At 43.6% G+C, this 18,150-nt stretch overlaps 2 protein-coding genes across 8 annotated transcripts in view; one reads left to right on the forward strand and one right to left on the reverse strand.

The window, feature by feature from the left end:
- casp6 (caspase 6, apoptosis-related cysteine peptidase) lies at nt 1-5,621 on the forward strand. 5 transcript variants are annotated; one of them, NM_001434499.1, is given in 9 exon segments: nt 53-112; nt 604-642; nt 1,357-1,399; nt 1,625-1,774; nt 1,906-1,982; nt 2,105-2,280; nt 2,557-2,707; nt 3,043-5,552; nt 5,602-5,619. In NM_001434499.1, coding segments are annotated over 8 exon segments (906 nt in total). In that variant the 5' UTR covers nt 53-81; the 3' UTR covers nt 3,282-5,552; nt 5,602-5,619.
- LOC110516757 (calcium uniporter protein, mitochondrial) overlaps nt 4,933-18,150 on the reverse strand; it is a 26,545-nt gene continuing 13,327 nt past the window's right edge. The window contains exons 2-8 of one of the 3 annotated variants that reach the window (XM_036933780.2): nt 10,068-10,140; nt 9,601-9,771; nt 9,117-9,221; nt 7,754-7,920; nt 7,297-7,500; nt 6,202-6,318; nt 4,933-6,074 (exon numbers count right to left, since the gene is read on the reverse strand). In XM_036933780.2, the coding sequence (XP_036789675.2) occupies nt 5,997-6,074; nt 6,202-6,318; nt 7,297-7,500; nt 7,754-7,920; nt 9,117-9,221; nt 9,601-9,771; nt 10,068-10,140 (915 nt within the window). In that variant the 3' untranslated portion in view covers nt 4,933-5,996. Of the gene's footprint in view, nt 6,075-6,201; nt 6,319-7,296; nt 7,501-7,753; nt 7,921-9,089; nt 9,307-9,600; nt 9,772-10,067; nt 10,141-18,150 lie in introns of all 3 variants that reach the window. The other 2 variants (XM_036933779.2, XM_090187768.1) reach the window with 2 other exon arrangements.

Genomic DNA, 18,150 nt, shown 5'->3' on the forward strand with positions numbered 1-18,150 from the left:
GTGTCATTCTCCATCAGTGTTTGTTAAGCCGATACATTTTACACTTGCGTGTACACATTGAAAGGAGAGTAGACAGCAACCATGTCGTGTCCAGTGAATAAAGACACTAAAGGTAAGAAAAAGTCCTATTTGGAAGTTATAAAATACTATATGTATGTAGTGGTATTAGTAGTCTTGCAGTTTAATGTAATGTTGTGGTCACGGAAATCAAATAAGACAAATATGAAAGAAGAACTCTCAGAAGACATTTCGGAACCTTCCTGGGAAAGGAAACAAAAGAATAATACATCACTTGCTGAATGATGTCATGGATTTCACAATTCCCCCTCCATGTACTTCGCTTATCTCGAATATGTTTATAAGGTGTATGTACCGCATTATGTGTCAGTTTGTACTGTTGTTACAGTAGCAAAGATTGTTGTTCACTGTCAGATGAATCGCGTCACTACGCAATTGCCTGGGGACTAAGTTACTGACAGATAAGCACAGACCAGATTTTATATCAGGTGTTATGTCAATGTTATCAGTGTACAGACTTGTTTCACAGGTCTGTGAAATCTTACTGTATTGTCTCATGTGGGATTTGTCTCTTCCAAGTCACAGGAAGCTTGGAAAAAGACAACAAAACATCCCAGACGACAGGTGAGTATGTACGGCCGATATAAGGTTAGGTAGGTCTAGGTGCCCAATGCTTGTAGAGACATATGCAGATGTACATTTAAAACCAAAACAGAAAGACTGTTTGAGGTACTGTTTTAACGAAACTACCTTATCTCACGAAATGTCATTTTACGAGACTCAAAGTACACGCTAATTATGTAATGGTTAACACAAACCTGTAGTTATTTCTCCGTTTGGCGTTTGCACTGAGCAATCACCTGAATCAAAGCAGTATACCCTCTTGTTCTCTCATTAATAACCCTTAACACAAGGAACATGAGGAAATGGAACAGCAGACGTTCCCCTTCATGCTTCACCCCACACCTGCAACAGCAGCACAAGTAAAGAGCATGTAAGATAGGAGAGCTTTGTCACTTTTTCTACTGGTCTTAACACCTGCAACCAGCCCATTGAAAACCACCAGGACTGGGTGCTTATTGAACAATGGCTGCTTGGCCCTGGAGTTGTAGCCTAATTCACAAACCTGTTTGCAGAGCTTAACATCAGACCCCCCCCCCCCCCCCCCCCCCCCCAAAATAAATCTGATCCCAAAAGCTTTGGAGACAATTTGCATCGAAACTGCCGAATGTTGAGATCTCAGAAAGCTGTAAAACCACTAGGCCTTTGAGAAGTCATAAGATAAATATTCATTCAAGATTGTCCTGTTCAGATCGTATGTTCCTTTCTCTTTATCAGGTCCTAGTGAGAACCTTACAGAAACAGATGGGTATTTCTGCAGGTAACTATTAGTAATGATATTACTCATTACAGTGTTATAAATGACTTGAATGTAATGAACACCTGGTTGAAATAAGACTTGAAGTGAACAGATAGTTCCTAATTTTTTGTGGTAACATAAGAAAGCTACACTTTCTCTTAACAAATGTCTCTCGTTCAGCTACACCCACTATGGCATAACAAGGTATTGGTATTGACAGGGGAGCATGTGTTTTTCCTTCAGCAGTTCTTTCTCTATGGACCCTGCGGAGGAGTACAAGATGAACCACAAGCGGCGAGGCCTGGCTCTCATCTTCAACCAGGAGCACTTCTTCTGGCATCTGAGGATGCCCCCCCGCAACGGGACCAATGCTGACCGCTCCAATCTGGTCAAAAGGTATACATGGCATCAGATAGGACCGTGCTTCATAACTCCCTATAGACCGGTTCAGTCAACTGTAGTGCTGATGGAGTTGTTTAAAATGTTCTTTGCCTAACCATGTTTGACACTTGATTTTTCTGATTCAGATTTGAGGACTTGAACTTTGAAGTGCAGGCCTTTGATAATCTGAAGGTGGAGGAAGTTCTGGATCAAATCAGTCAGGGTAAGCAGCACTTCTAGTCCTTCGATACCACCTCAAATCATCCGCTTAACACAGATACTGTATCAGTCACAGTCGGTATTATACTTCAGAATAAGAAATGATACATGTCTGATACTCTATAGCGGCTGAGGCCAACCATGCTGATGCAGACTGCTTCGTGTGCGTCTTTCTGAGCCACGGAGAGAACGACCACGTCTATGCTTACGACGACAAGATCGCTATCCAGGACATCACTGCCCTGTTCAAAGGAGACAAGTGTAAGAGCCTGGTGGGCAAGCCCAAGATCTTCATACTACAGGTAAGAGGTCAGATGATGAGATACCTTTTGAATAGATCCATTTGAGATGGTAACCTTTGACATTCAGTACTGTTGACTCATAGACCTAGAGACCATATCTGATGTTTGGGGGCCGGTGAAGGCATATCTTCCTCAGACACACTACTATTATTTGTAAACATTTATCCACATAACCACAAATATTTACTGCTAAATATATATATTTTTTATATATATAACCACCATCATATTGACGTTTTGACTGTTTTTGGTTCCTGATTTGATTGACACCGACAGGCGTGCCGTGGGGACAAGCATGACGATCCAGTGACCCCCATGGACGTGGTGGACAGCGAGGTGAAGACCAACGAGGTGGTGGTGGACGCTGGGGTGGTCTACACCCTCCCTGCTGGCGCTGACTTCATCATGTGTTACTCTGTGGCTGAAGGTGAGGAACACATGGCACAGCTGATAGTCCATTACAGAAAACAAGAAGAAATACTGTAAACCTTGTGGTCGTAAATGAGGATAGATGCATAGATCAGTGATACATGGAGAATAAAGACATTCATTATTTTAATTCCTTATCAACAGACTCAGTTACTATTTTGTACCCAACTCCTTCTTACTGTGACTTGTATACAGTTATGCTGTTTAGACAATATCCTAAATAAGTTTCACTGTGTTTGTGTAATGGTGTTTGATCACTTGATTATCCTTTGCTTCTCATTTGGATTAATGGAATACAGATCTACCATACTTGTTCCCGGTCTCCCTGTGCAGGCTACTATTCCCACCGCGAGACGATCAACGGCTCCTGGTACATCCAGGACCTGTGTGGGGCCATGTGGAAGTTCGGAGATTCCCTGGAGTTCACGGAGCTCCTGACCCTGGTCAACAGGAAGGTGTCCATGAGGAGCGTCGGGAATTGTAACGACAAGACCGCCATCGGGAAGAAACAGGTCCCCTGCTTCGCGTCCATGCTCACCAGGAAGCTCTACTTCCGACCCAAGAAGCAGTAAGGTTTCCATCCACTGGGCAGCTATTACGTCATTCCTGAATCCTGCTGTAGTTGTTTTGAATGTTTTTTGGGGAGAAAGGTGGTCCTTGACTATAATGTCTGGTGGTTCTTTTTGTTAAACGTTTGTCTACATTATTTCGATGTTTGTCTTGAGAACCATGAAATACACTTCATCAAACTGTGCATATTCCCTTTATTCTAATCTTCTTTCCTATGAAACCAAATGGAGATCATGTCATTGGCTGATGATTGTGTATGCAGTGTTATTTTAACACACATTCTGTGGTGGCAAAACTGACCTAAAACAAAGCATGTACTATACTGGTGAAACCTGCTTGGCTGCTCGGCTTCAGGCTTTCCCTGTTGGTGTTGACAGAGGTCATGGGATGTACCTGCAGGGCAGGTAAAAGAGTGACATGAGAATGGTAATTTGAGCATTAACATTTCAAATGACTTTATTCTCAGTCTGTTTGTGGATAGCTATTTGTTAAGAGGGGATTCTTAGTCAGTAAAGGATTTTGCATCACCAGTCCCTTAAGGCCTTTCTCGAGAGAATACTGCTAATTCTTAGCATTGAGTAGTGGGTCCCTGGGCTTGATTTGTTTACATCAACTATCTGTGTCAAATATACAAAGAAATGTGCACATCGTTTAAAGGAAGAAGTGGCTCTGGGGTTAAATCCCTGCCTCTTGTGCTTTAGTCTACTACACATTTGCGCAAATGTCAAAATGACCAAGATAAGTGTTAGTTCCTGAAGTGTATTCATGGGGAAATCCCTTAAAAAAATAAACACTTAGTATCTCTCTTGAGATACAGGCATCTTCTCGCATAACCACTGCTGGTTACAGGGATGTGAACCCCAGGTATTAACCCTCATCAGTCCTCCAACCACTACAGTGTCAATAGAACCACACTTCAGTGACTGGGATCAAACCCATAATCTCACAGGAACAAGCCTTAAATCTGTGCCACCGATAGCTTCACACTTCAAAACACATATATTCATATGGTTGACATCGACAACGTACACTAAATCACAAGAGTAGAGATTTGAACCCACAACAGCTTGGTTGCAGGGCTGAGATTTAACCCCAAATCCTTCACACTTGAAGTGCTTCTCTTTGTATGTTAGACATCGACAGTTACAGAAACTGTCAATCAAGCACAATATATATGGATTAAACCCACAACCTCCAACCTATTACGCCAGGGACCCACTGTACCCACTGCCCCATTTGGTCCTCTGTAGTAGACAAGATGAAAAGACAGACAATGTGCCTCAATATGTTGTCTCCCCACTTGTTCTGTCAAAAGGGAATTTGTGTTGTTTCTGTTTGTACTTGGTTGTGCTTAGCCTTTACAACTCAAATGTAGTTTTACATGTTTTGAAAGTGGCAGGCTAAACGTGAACAAATTCCAATGTGGAAAGTACCTCAGGGAGTCAAGTGTCTAAAAGACATTAAGTAAACACTGCAGGTTTGGTCACATGACCTACGGTGCTACTCTGACTCAGGAAAATCAGTCCTATACATTGTTTACTGCCACTATGGTGCCTTTGTTTGGTCATTCAAATCAATGGCCTTTTAATTAACTATAAAAAATAACAGCTTTTTACCATTGTTCTTTGTTATTGAGGGTATTTGACAACTGTGTTCAACTTAAGATCACTTTATTGGTCAATTACACCCCCCCCACATCCCATCTGGGCTGGGATTGGAAACCATCTGGTTGCTGGCTCGCATCTCTAACCACTTGGCTACCTGTCGCTCCAATACTGAACAACTTTAACAGTACCAATCTTTTTAAATACCATTTTTATACACCACATGACTACAGGCATATTCTTCAGCCAGAAAATATGTGCAAGTGTGCATTATATAACTCAGATAAGACAACTCAGGGTACCAATCAACCGACCATCTCATGTTTAACAAATAAATAATTGTTAGTCACTTGTGAGATATTTACTAAAGCAATGACAATGCATGAGGTATTACTCATTTGTATGTGAACCTGAGTGCTGGACACCAATTCATGTTTCTATTTCTGAATTGTTCAAGAAAATGAGGACCATTTTAGTCTCCATGGGTGAATATAAGGAACTTCTGCTTGGTAAGAGTAATGTACTTTTCTCGTTTTGTGGTCCACCAGGGAAATGTATCTCTGACCTTTTGGGAGATTGGGTTTGCACTAATAGCATTTGGAGAGGTGCGTGGGGCTCCTATTGAGTTAGAATCTCTCATTTATAAAATGACAGTTGTAAAACTGTTGAAATATGTTTGGGGTTTTGATGATTGAAACAAAAGTCTGAATTGAGGTGCAATAAAATATTGAAATGTAATTTGTGTTCAGTCTCAGTTCCTCTTAATCTTTGTAAACGTTCAGAATGGATCATCTCATTATATACACATCATCACTATTCATAACTTTGCTCTTCTATAGAAATGACACTAGCTACTATATTGATTTACGGCAATGGCCAGGAATGCAGAGAAAATATGGTTAGTATTCAGGAAGATGCTTTCTCATATGATATTTATTACTTTACTTCTATTACCACAAATGACTTCCAACATTGTAACCGGTGTAAACTAAAACTCTAAAATGATCTGCAGGGTTAGTAAGAAAAATGCATTGTTATCAAAATAAAAGGGAAGAAATGCTGCTGCTCAGTAGTCCTTCAGTTTGACGGTGTGTGTGTGTGTGGTGCTGCTCTTCATGGCTGGCTCTGGATCTGTTCTACAGGGAGCTGAAGTTGGGTTGGATTCCTTAGACGTCTCAAATCTTCTTCCACCTAAGGATGACACACACACACACGATCAGCAGAAGCCCCTTTATAGACTGAATACATCAGTGGAAAGTCCAATAAGCAGTGAGCAGAAATTCTGAAGTGCCTTGTATAAGTAAGTATAGCAACATACCGAAGCCAACTCCTCTCTCAGCTCATTGTACTTCTGCACGTTGAAGCGCTCCTTCTTGGCACCCTTGTGGAAGTAATACAGGAACTGCCTGTCTTTGGCATCTGGATACACATAATCCTACAGAGGACAACAACCATGATCCATCTGGATAGACATAATCCTACAGAGGACAACAACCATGATCCATCTGGATAGACATAATCCTACAGAGGACAACAACCATGATCCATCTGGATAGACATAATCCTACAGAGGACAACAACCATGATCCATCTGGATAGACATAATCCTACAGAGGACAACAACCATGATCCATCTGGATAGACATAATCCTACAGAGGACAACAACCATGATCCATCTGGTGCAGACTAACTTGTGTATCACTTCTCACTCATAGTTATCTGGGTTTAAATTCTAACTTGAGATAACTGAACCTCTGTGTAAATGATGCACGGATGTCATTAGGAGATATGATCAGAATACAGGTGATGCACCTCAAAGCGTAACAGAGGAATATTGGTTTGTATCAGCCTCCTTGTTGTGGCATGGATGTACACAGTTCGTACTGTACTTTTTGAAGATACTTACAAAAGTCTTATAAAATCATTTAGACGCAGGACACAGGTGCTGTGGGACCAACTGGAAGGTTTACCGGTCAGACCATGTCGTGCTTCTTCTATGCAGTGCATGCTATACACATTGCAGCCACAGGAGGGCAGACATACGTGGAGATTTCTCTGTTACACTTCTAAGTGCTTATCACCTGTGTTTTGATTTCATCAACCATTGATGTCAATGCAGAGGTTTGTAGAAGTTTGACTGCACACAGTTATCTAAAGTTAGAACTCAACCCTGATAATTACTGCCTTCATACTGTACAGCGTATGGCAATGAAGGTCACTTATGAGAACTTGACTACTCCAAGTTGTTGTAAGGAGACCAGGTGTGACTGAAATGAAAATGAAAGCCTTTTGTTCAAGTGCCCTGTAGTGACAGTACTTTTTGTGCACACAAGGGGGAGACACTGTCTTGACTACTTGTATTGAGACCGTGCTGGACATGGGTCTTCCTGTCCTTCCAGTCCTGTACTGTACCTGCTTGGTGAGGACATAGTAGGAGAAGACTCCGATGCTGGTGCAGTAGGTGAGGAAGTAGGTGACGGGCTCCATGACATCCCAGGAGTACACCCACCAGGTGAGCCAGGCCAAGGCCCCGCCCTGCACAGACAGCAGGGCCACACCTGTCCACAGAGTCCTGGAGGAGTGGAACTCTGCACTGCGCGCCAGCTGTGCCTTCACCTGTACAGGGAACGCACAGGAGACAGAGGTTACTAGTGATAGCTAAAACAAACTCTCACACTCATGCAATCTTATCTTTGAAGATTTACCGCGACAGCTTTATGGTTGTCGACCAAAGGGATAGGTAGTAGGAGTCACACAGAGATGAGACAAGAGACGCAAGAGAGAGAAAAAAAGAGAGGAGATACTGACAGACAGAAGGAAAGAGAAAGAACAAGAGAGAAACGGAGTCAGAAGTACACCCCTCCGGTACCTGTTCCAGAGGTAAGAGGTCCTGTTTGAGTCCATCCAGTCTCTCCAGCAGCTGCCTCTCCTTCAGCAGGTGGTGGTCAGGCAGGTGGAGGGCCGTGTGGAGCAGCTGCACCATGTGCTTCATGTCCTCCACGTCCACCACATGCTCACTGGACACACTGGACGCCTCTGGACACACAACATGGGTGGAATTCATTACAACACAGTCACTCTGGGAACTCATGGCAAAATGATTATTATTACACTGGGAACATGGATCACTATTCCACCCCAGACTGGAGGTTGATAATGACGATGAGGAGGAGGATGAGGATCCTGCTGATACTCAAGTGACTAATGATGTTTCTTTTTAGAATTACTGATAAAGATCAATTGATATCTCATCCTCATCCTCTGTAGATGTGTGATCTGTGGTCCTCTGTAGCTGTGTGATCGGTGGTCCTCTGTAGCTGTGTGATCTGTGGTCCTCTGTAGCTGTGTGATCTGTGGTCCTCTGTAGCTGTGTGATCTGTGGTCCTCTGTAGATGTGTGATCTGTGGTCCTCTGTAGATGTGTGATCTGTGGTCCTCTGTAGATGTGTGATCTGTGGTCCTCTGTAGATGTGTGATCTGTGGTCCTCTGTAGATGTGTGATCTGTGGTCCTCTGTAGCTGTGTGATCTGTGGTCCTCTGTAGCTGTGTGATCTGTGGTCCTCTGTAGCTGTGTGATCTGTGGTCCTCTGTAGCTGTGTGATCTGTGGTCCTCTGTAGCTGTGTGATCTGTGGTCCTCTGTAGCTGTGTGATCTGTGGTCCTTTGTAGCTGTGTGATCTGTGGTCCTCTGTAGCTGTGTGATCTGTGGTCCTCTGTAGCTGTGTGATCTGTGGTCCTCTGTAGCTGTGTGATCTGTGGTCCTCTGTAGCTGTGTGATCTGTGGTCCTCTGTAGCTGTGTGATCTGTGGTCCTCTGTAGCTGTGTGATCTGTGGTCCTTTGTAGCTGTGTGATCTGTGGTCCTCTGTAGCTGTGTGACTGTGGTCCTCTGTAGCTGTGTGACTGTGGTCCTCTGTAGCTGTGTGATCTGTGGTCCTCTGTAGCTGTGTGACTGGTGGTCCTCTGTAGCTGTGTGACTGTGGTCCTCTGTAGCTGTGTGACTGTGGTCCTCTGTAGCTGTGTGACTGTGGTCCTCCGTAGCTCAGTTGGTAGAGCATGTTGCTTGCTACGCCAGGATAGTGGGTTCGGTTCCCGGGACCAACCATATTTAAAATATAAACACGCACAACTAAGTTGTTTCAGAATAAAGCGGCTGCCAAATGGCATTTATTATTATGTCATCATCATCTCTTAAACTGTTTAAACTACCTATGTTTTGGGAAAGAGTTGCTTCACCTCTTTCAGGGGAGTGGATGTTGTATACAGCATCATTGATGAGGAGCTGGAAGTCTTTGTCCAGGAGACTGTCTATAGAGGTGCTGTTAGCTACCCGTGCACCATCTGTAGGAGACAGGAGGATAACAGATGGATATAGTGTCTACAGGGGTGGTGTCTACAGGGGTGGTGTTAGCTACCCGTGCACCATCTGTAGGAGACAGGAGGATAACAGATGGATATAGTGTCTGTGTACACGACAGACAGTAGCCCATATTCATAAAGTATCTCAGAGTAGGTGTGCTGATCTAGGATCAGTTCTGCCCTGTCCATTAAATCATATTCATTATTATTTAAAAGGCTGAACTGCTCCTAGATAGGCACTCATACTCTGAAATGCTTTATGAATACGGGCAAATGTTTGCATTTGAGTGTGTGTACACAACATTTGTGTGTGTACAACATATATTTATGTGTGTGTACAACATATTTGTGTGTGTCCTACCCTTGGTGAGCACAGAGGCAGAGGTGACTCCTGGGTCTTCTCTCTGCAGGTCGTGGATCAGGTCTCCTACAGTCATTAACATGGGCCTGAGGAAGAACAGACAGCTCTCCTGCCTGGAGGGTAGCGGCACAGCCAGCACCGGTCGTCCATGTTTATACTGCAACACCACATCTAGACCGCAGACAGAGAAAAACACAGGTAAAATGGGCAGTTAATGGCCTTGTGTTTAAAGTACAATGCAGCACATTCTCACCGTTTTAAATAACTGAGGTCATTGCATACAACAATATATGGATTGTCTCTGCGTTTATTAATAGTGATATGAACAGTCTACCAAAGATTACAATTCTAAAGCCTTTCATCATCGGCTGGCACTTTAGAATAAAGAACTGCACTGTGTGTAAAGTCAAGGCAGCCATAGTAATACATTAATTGTAGAAAGGTGCACTGTAATGCCAGTATCATACCACTAGAGGGTGCTACAGTACTGCAGAAGACCACTTGGGGAGGACATCTCCACTGTGGCTGTCTGGGATGGATCTGAAATGAGAGAGAACACAATACAGAAGGGATTTATTTGACCTTTATTTTAAACAGGGAGTCCCATTCAGACCAAGGTCTCTTTCAGAAGGAACCATTCGTACACAATTTACAAAATACAGATACTGTACATTTAAGAAACACAAATAACATTAAATCAGCAAATAGGTCTCCAATCAACATTATGAACAGCCCGAGAGGCACCAGAACATACTGTTACAAGGAACGCTGTAGATTTTTCCATACATGGGCGGCTTAGTGGCTTATCAGCTCAATATCATCAGTGTCAACAGAAGCCCTCCCTTGGCAAACGATCATGCTGCTAAAGACAGAAAGACAAACATTTGAAGTTCTACATGAATAAAATGAGTCGGAAAACGACCAGCTTCTATTCTACGTGACATCTTTGTTTTGCCATGAAATGTCTTGATTATCATTTTAAATGTAGCCATTCATTGCAAAAGTCATTATTACTGAGATACTGTGTGATGTAAACATTGAGATAAGGACATATTTCCAGAATCTAATTTCCAAGAAACTGCACCATCATCATTATATTACCGCAGCCTATCTTGCTACACCCCCCCCCATGAACCACAGAATAGCCTACACCCCCCCCCCCATGAACCACAGAATAGCCTACACCCCCCACATGAACCACAGAATAGCCTACACCCCCCCCATGAACCACATAATAGCCTACACCCCCCCCATGAACCACAGAATAGCCTACACCCCCCACATGAACCACAGAATAGCCTACACCCCCCCCCCATGAACCACAGAATAGCCTACACCCCCCCCCCCCCATGAACCACAGAATAGCCTACACCCCCCCCCATGAACCACAGAATAGCCTACACCCCCCACATGAACCACAGAATAGCCTACACCCCCCCCCATGAACCACAGAATAGCCTACACCCCCCCCCCCCCATGAACCACAGAATAGCCTACACCCCCCACATGAACCACAGAATAGCCTACACCCCCCACATGAACCACAGAATAGCCTACACCCCCCCCCCCCCCATGAACCACAGAATAGCCTACACCCCCCACATGAACCACAGAATAGCCTACACCCCCCCCCATGAACCACAGAATAGCCTACACCCCCCCCCATGAACCACAGAATAGCCTACACCCCCCACATGAACCACAGAATTGCCTACACCCCCCCCCCCCCCCCATGAACCACAGGATAGCCTACACCCCCCACATGAACCACAGAATAGCCTACACCCCCCCCCCAATCTCCACAGAGACGTAGCCTGGCTAAACCAGACTGAATGCTGATGCTTGAATAGCTGAAAATAGACAGAAAATGGTGCTGAAAGCCTCCAGGTTTCCATATCAACATCCCCACTACAGATTCATCCCCTTCTAGATCCCATGCTGAGTAATACAATGATTTGGAGTATTAGGTTTAATGGTTGGGAATATGTTGCTGGCACTGCAGCTGGAAGTAATGAAAGGAGCTGGTAAGATACGAACGTAGAGTAATAGCTGTGAAAATGTGTGTGTGTGTGTGTGTGTGTATGTATGTATGTATGTGTGTGTGTGTGTGCGCACGCACCTGTGTGTGTAAAGAGATTTTGTATAGTGCTACAATTATACCAACACAACTCCCAATAAGTATTGTGATGCCTTAGGCATGCATTCTGCCACTATTAAACACTTGGTCGTGTTAAATGTGAGAAATGAATAAGGGTTTTAGGTCATAACTGTTGAATTAATGATGTGCTTGCTACAGAACATTACCCCCATCCACACCATTAAAATGGAAATGACTCCACCCGGTAAGAAGAGGACTTGGAGGGTTTGCCAACGATGCCTAATGAACACTACAGCACCTTCTGGGCAGCAAAACCAAGTTGGTCCCCTTGTATTGGAAGCTTGTAAAGCGTGTGGCAGTCAAAGACACCACACAAAGGAGAGGACAGTATGGTCAGAGGGGTGGGAGCAGTGGCAACCCGTTTTTAGAGCCCCACCTGTTTTGAGACCCACATTTTAGGGGGGGGGGGGTACTTGCCATTAATACATGTTCCATAACAGTTTGCAAACAATGTAAATATATATATATATATATCATTGAGTTAATAAAGTCTCCATACAAACATGGTCTCTTTTTTGTTTTCTTGAGTAATGCAGCTCCACAATGCAGGTATTTTAGCCTTGCTCAGCGCTTTCTGTGGTGGTGGGGCGAGCCAGCAGAAAACATGGAGCGTTGCGCTGTGATTGGCTCAGTGTTCTGTCACTCATGGTGTCCCTACGTCACCACCAAGTCAAAGGGTAGAGCTGAAAATTCTAGCCCCTTGGGTGCTGCCATAGAGTTACATTAGAAGTGCCCATCCAGGAAGGCTCAAGGTCATTTGCTACAGATAAAATGACATCAAATAATTTTATATGTACAGTAGCTTTGATTGGACTGATCATGTCAACATCATACTTAGCTAAGTCTTAGCTAGCAGTAATCATCATGAATCAAGCCATTCCTTTTAAGATGTTGGGACAGCTTTATTTAGGCCCTAACAGTTTGTGGGCACTGTTGGCCACCGTTAGGTTATAGTGTAATTAATGTATTGTTCAGTGTTGTGAAGTGACTTTGCTGGGAGCATCCCACTTTTCATTTGTTTGCCCCACCAAGACTTACATGCTAAAAATCGCCACTGGATGGGAGATCTATAGACTTACACATCAGTAGTTAAGGTTAAGAGTAAGAAGGTAGGAAACACTGTTAAGAGGAGAGACATCCATGCCTTGAGTAGGGCAGGCTCCAGCAATAAGCAGTGTAGGTTACTTTCTAAATGTAACGCGCTATAGTTACTAGCGCCCGGGAAGATACCAATATCGCAAAGGTCCTTCAAAAACCTGCTGTATGTAAAATAGTGTGTGCTATTGCTTGGTGGAAAATAAATACATGTGACTCTGGGTGACAACATAATAATGTTTGTTTCCAGCATTAGGGCTCTTTTCCTAAAGAAGTTAAATCCGCGTTGTGTTTGGTTTCCTTGCCGTGATACTTACGAGTATCGCGATACAGGTATAGTCCCGGCCCTACTAGTTAACTGTCCAAAATTGTAATCAGTAATGTAATCCAATTCAATAATTGGATTCATAATGAATAAACAATGGTTTCAGTAGAAACTCTACTGGCTGTTAGTTGAAACTCATTATCTTGCGTCTAGGGATGGACATGTGTAATTTTGTACTTGAACGGACGAGCTAGCAATTTTATAACTCATTTCCTGCAATTCTACACATTCTGCCATAGGGTGGAAGCAAATGCTTGCCGTTTTTAATATGACAACTGATGATCAAACGGGCTCCGCCCTGGTCGGTAATTCCACCTTGCTTACTACAAGTTTAGATAGCTGGCCTCTAGACTAGTTTACCAATCTTTAAAAAATACAGCTGATATGGGCTAAAAGAGTGACAGCTGATGCACATCCAAATTTCGAAATGCACCTTGTGTATTCTATTATTCTAACTGTCAACAGTAAGTTGAGACACCGACTGAGTTCCAAAATGTAAAAAGGTATAAAATGGGCTGCCAGTTGCCCATCCCTATCCCTGACCTGAGCTATAAACCCCCTAAACATAGTTCCACACTGAAAATATGCTAAAACTGTTTGATAAAGACAAAGAGCATATTTTGTTCAGCATCATTATTTATTTAACCCTTATTTTACCAGGTCAGTTGACTGAGAACACATTCTCATTTACAGCAACAATCTGGGGAATAGTTACAGGGAAGATGAAGGGAGATGAATGAGCCAATTGTAAACTACGGATGATTAGGTGACCGTGAAGGTATGAAGGCCAGATTGGGAATTTAGCCAGGACACCAGGGTTAACACCCCTACTCTTACGATAAGTGACATGGGATCTTTAGTGACCACAGAGACTCAGGACACCCGTTTAACGTCCCATTCCAAAAAAACTGCCTCCTACACCGGGTAAGCGTATACCTACTCTCCAAACAGATGTCGTGGCTGTAACTCATCCCCATGCAGTGTTCAGAGTGGAATTGTTCATCCATTTTGAACATCTCAAAGAAGCAGGCAGAATAAACTAAATCAAACATCTGTACATGGAAAAGACAGATTTCAACCCGTTTTAAATAAATCACTGAGAATAACTGTACCAGGCACGAGATGTGTATCATTCACACTGGCAACTACTTTTATTTGGAAAAATATTCTGTTCCATTTTATTCTGTTGTATTACATAATGTCTTTTTTTTACTATAAAATAGCTGTGTCTTGACTGTGGTAGGGCTCAAGAAATAAGAGCATCTTGTCTGCTACATTAACAAAACAAGGCTATGCCATTGCACAGCCATAGGCGTCTACAAGCAAGCTCCACTGCGTTCCAGGCCACTGTGTTCCACGATATACTATAACCAGTTGATATTACAGATTATGTTCCAGGATATACTATAACCAGTTGATATTACAGATTGTGTTCCAGGATATAATATAACCAGTTGATAATACAGATTCAATAAATTAATCTTAAATAGCACTTGTTTTTTTTAAATGACTAATGACTGTATACAGTATATGGTCCAATTTAGCAATTAGGATTTGTTATCTGTAATGGTTATGATAAATTAGACTCTATTGTGATCTGTTGGAATATATGTAAATGTGCACATCATTTACTCCAGTGTGGGCATTGTGTTCTAAAAATACTGAAACGGTCAGATTGTGCATTCAGTCAAGCACTAGTGACCACAGCCGCAATTCAGGGGCAAAATATTCCCTCCCTTTTATCGTTCTCATTTGTGAAATGCTTTTTGTGGTGACGGGGACTGGAGAGGCATTTGAGCACTGTGACGTTTATTTGTGTGTTAGTGTGTACGTGTGTGTGTGTGACTGTGGTGTGTGCGTGTGCACATTTGTTTGTCTACATTTGTGTGTATGCATGTGTGCGTTTGTCTGTTGTGTGTGTGTTTTATACATATGAAAAGTGCATGGCTAAGGAGCCGAGCGTCAAACTCAGAGGCCGAGGTCATTTATCTCTGGGGTGAAGACGCGCTGTGCATAGGGATATACCGCTGACGACAGCGGATTCAACACCTGGAAATCTGTAAGCAGTCAGTTTCAAAGCCATGTTGCACCGTTCCCATCATACAACACATCAAATGGGAGATGACGGTCATGGTGGAACAGGAACACACTCAGCGCTATAGAATTAATACCGTAATACAGTATTCCCTTCATATATCAATGGGGTGACAGAACGTATTGGCCTTCATTAAGAGCTATAGAATTAATACCGTAATACAGTATTCCCTTCATATATCAATGGAGTGACAGAACGTATTGGCCTTCATTAAGAGCTATAGAATGAATACCGTAATACAGTATTCCCTTCATATATCAATGGAGAGACAGAACGTATTGGCCTTCATTAAGAGCTATAGAATTAATACCGTAATACAGTATTCCCTTCATATATCAATGGAGTGACAGAACGTATTGGCCTTCATTAAGAGCTATAGAATTAATACCGTAATACAGTATTCCCTTCATTATCAATGGGTGACAGAACGTATTGGCCTTCATTAAGAGCTACAGAATGAATAATCCTGCAGGTTTCTTACTTCCCAGCCAAGCACCTGGGGGTTTAGATGAGCCACTCATTTAGCCCTCAGCGAGACACGGGCCGAGTCAAGTGCAATTCAAACAAGAGGGACGACTCCATCAGCATCACCAGCGATGTTCAATTAGACGTGCACTCTTCCACCACATCTCGCCGCCTGTGAAATAAAAACACAAATCCCCATCCTCTCTCCCCTGCCTCCCTCATCCAATCAATATGCACGGTGTTGAGGTAACTGCTGCAGCCACAACGCCCTGGCCCTTCGGTGACATTCACACATTTTGTGACTCCTTCAAGGAACAGAGGCTAGTAGCTACAGCTGATATTTCTCAACTTCTGTTCCTTCATCTCTCATTTCTTATCTCCAAATGTAATATTCCATATCTCAAAACAATAGACTGCATGATGGAACAGATTCCACCCCAGAGGAACTAGATTCACTTTGAGTGGTTTGTTCTCAGAGTCAGACACAGCACAGTGGCATCATGATAAACTGTCCTTTCCTCCTTCACTTGTATACAGTCAGCCAGGAGTTCAAAGTGATATGCTCTGTTTCACCACTAGCAGTTTGGAGTCCAGGCCAGAATTTAAGTTGGTTTTCAGAGGGTCAGTACAGCAGCAGCTTGGTGATAAACTGTCCTTTCCTCCTGAGTAAGGTGGAGCAGCCATAGCCAGTAGTGTTCATCAGGGGACATCATGGTGATTGATTGGTGACAGTCACAGGCTGGCTAATTTCTCCAGTGGCCGGCCGGCCGACAGGCAGGCAGGCAGGCAGGACCAGACCCAGTTATTATGGCTCCTGTCACAGGCTGAGCTATGACCCCTCGTGGGGGCCCTGTTTCAGTACCCACCACCCACTATACCACAACCCAGGTTTCTAACACCATCTCATGCTGAATGGTCCCTTTGCCACTTTTCCCCAATAGGCATTCCTGTAGATCTGAACGTCTCTGATGGGTGCAAGCAACATACCAACCTATCAGAAGCAATGGTTGAGCAATTGCATTTGGCTTAAACCTATCAAATCCTATCTACAGGAGTGTCTAAGGACTAGGGGCTTGGTGTTTGAGTTGGAATTCAGCACCAACAGACCAATAGTGTGGCCAGTCTGTGTCCACCTCACACCCACCCAGCTCTGACAAATCATTTAGAAGAGTGTCTAGGTGGTACAGTACGAGGGGCTATGGGGCGATCTGTACTGGAATTTAGCACCAACCAATGGCGTGGCCAGTCTGGGTCCACCCAACTGACTGACCAGAAGAGGAGGAGTTATCCTTTTGGGTGCAGCTGGACACGGCCCAGGAAACAAAGACTATCTGGCAGCAGGTAGCCTAGCGGTTAGAGCGTTGCTGGTTCTAGGGCTAAAGCCATTTAGTCGACTGGCCGATTGTTTGGTCGATAGTAGAGCAGTAACAACAAAAACATGACTGGCGCCTGTCTGACTGATCCATTGTGGAGCCCGTGGGGAAGGCAGTCCATCACTAAGACTAAGACTAATTCTAGATGGTAATATTAACAACAATTGTGCAACACAAATAAAAATGATATAATTTAATAACAAATGCGCTTTCTCCCCGTTAGACAGCGGTTGCTGTTCACGGTTCACTGTTTAATTGCCGCCTTTTCCTAGACCATGTTGCTATGTGCATAATAGAAAAGGTTGTCTCAAATTGTGAGCACAAATGTGTTCACTTCTCTGTTAGTGAGCATTTCTCCTTTTCCAAGATAATCCATCCACCTGACAGGTGTGGCACATCAAGAAGCTGATCAAGCAGCACCTTGTGCGGGGATAATGTGCAGTTTTGTCACAACACAATGCCACAGATGTCTCAAGTCGAGGTTCAGCACAGCAGCAATTGGCATGCTGACTGCAGGAATGTCTACTAGAGTCGTTGCCAGATAATTGAATGTTAATTTCTCTACCATAAGCCACCTCCAATGTCATTTTAGAGAATTTGGCAGTACGTCCAACTGGCCTCACAACCGCAGACTACGTGTGATTGTTTTATTGTATATTGTTTTAACCTTTATTTAACTAGGACAGTCAGTTAAGAAAAAAATCTTATTTACAATGACAGCCTACCCCTGCCAAACACGGATGATGCTGGGCCAATAGGCCTCTTGCACTGAGATGCAGTACCTTACACCGCTGTGCCACTCGGGAGCCTCATGTGTAAGGCGTCGTGTGGGCGAGTGGTTTGCTGATGTCAACGTAGTGAATAGAGTGCCCCATGGTGGCGATGGGGTTATGGTATGGGCAGGGATAAGCAATTTGAACGCAGAGATAAGGCCCATTGTCGTCCCATTCATCCGCCGCCATCACCTCATGTTTCAGCAGGATAATACACGGCCCGCAAGGATCTGTACACAATTCTTGAAAGCTGAAAATGTCCCAGT

Source organism: Oncorhynchus mykiss, chromosome 10 (assembly GCF_057628025.1).
Source record: "Oncorhynchus mykiss isolate SJ-2025 chromosome 10, ASM5762802v1, whole genome shotgun sequence".
NCBI classification, from domain to species: domain Eukaryota; kingdom Metazoa; phylum Chordata; class Actinopteri; order Salmoniformes; family Salmonidae; genus Oncorhynchus; species Oncorhynchus mykiss.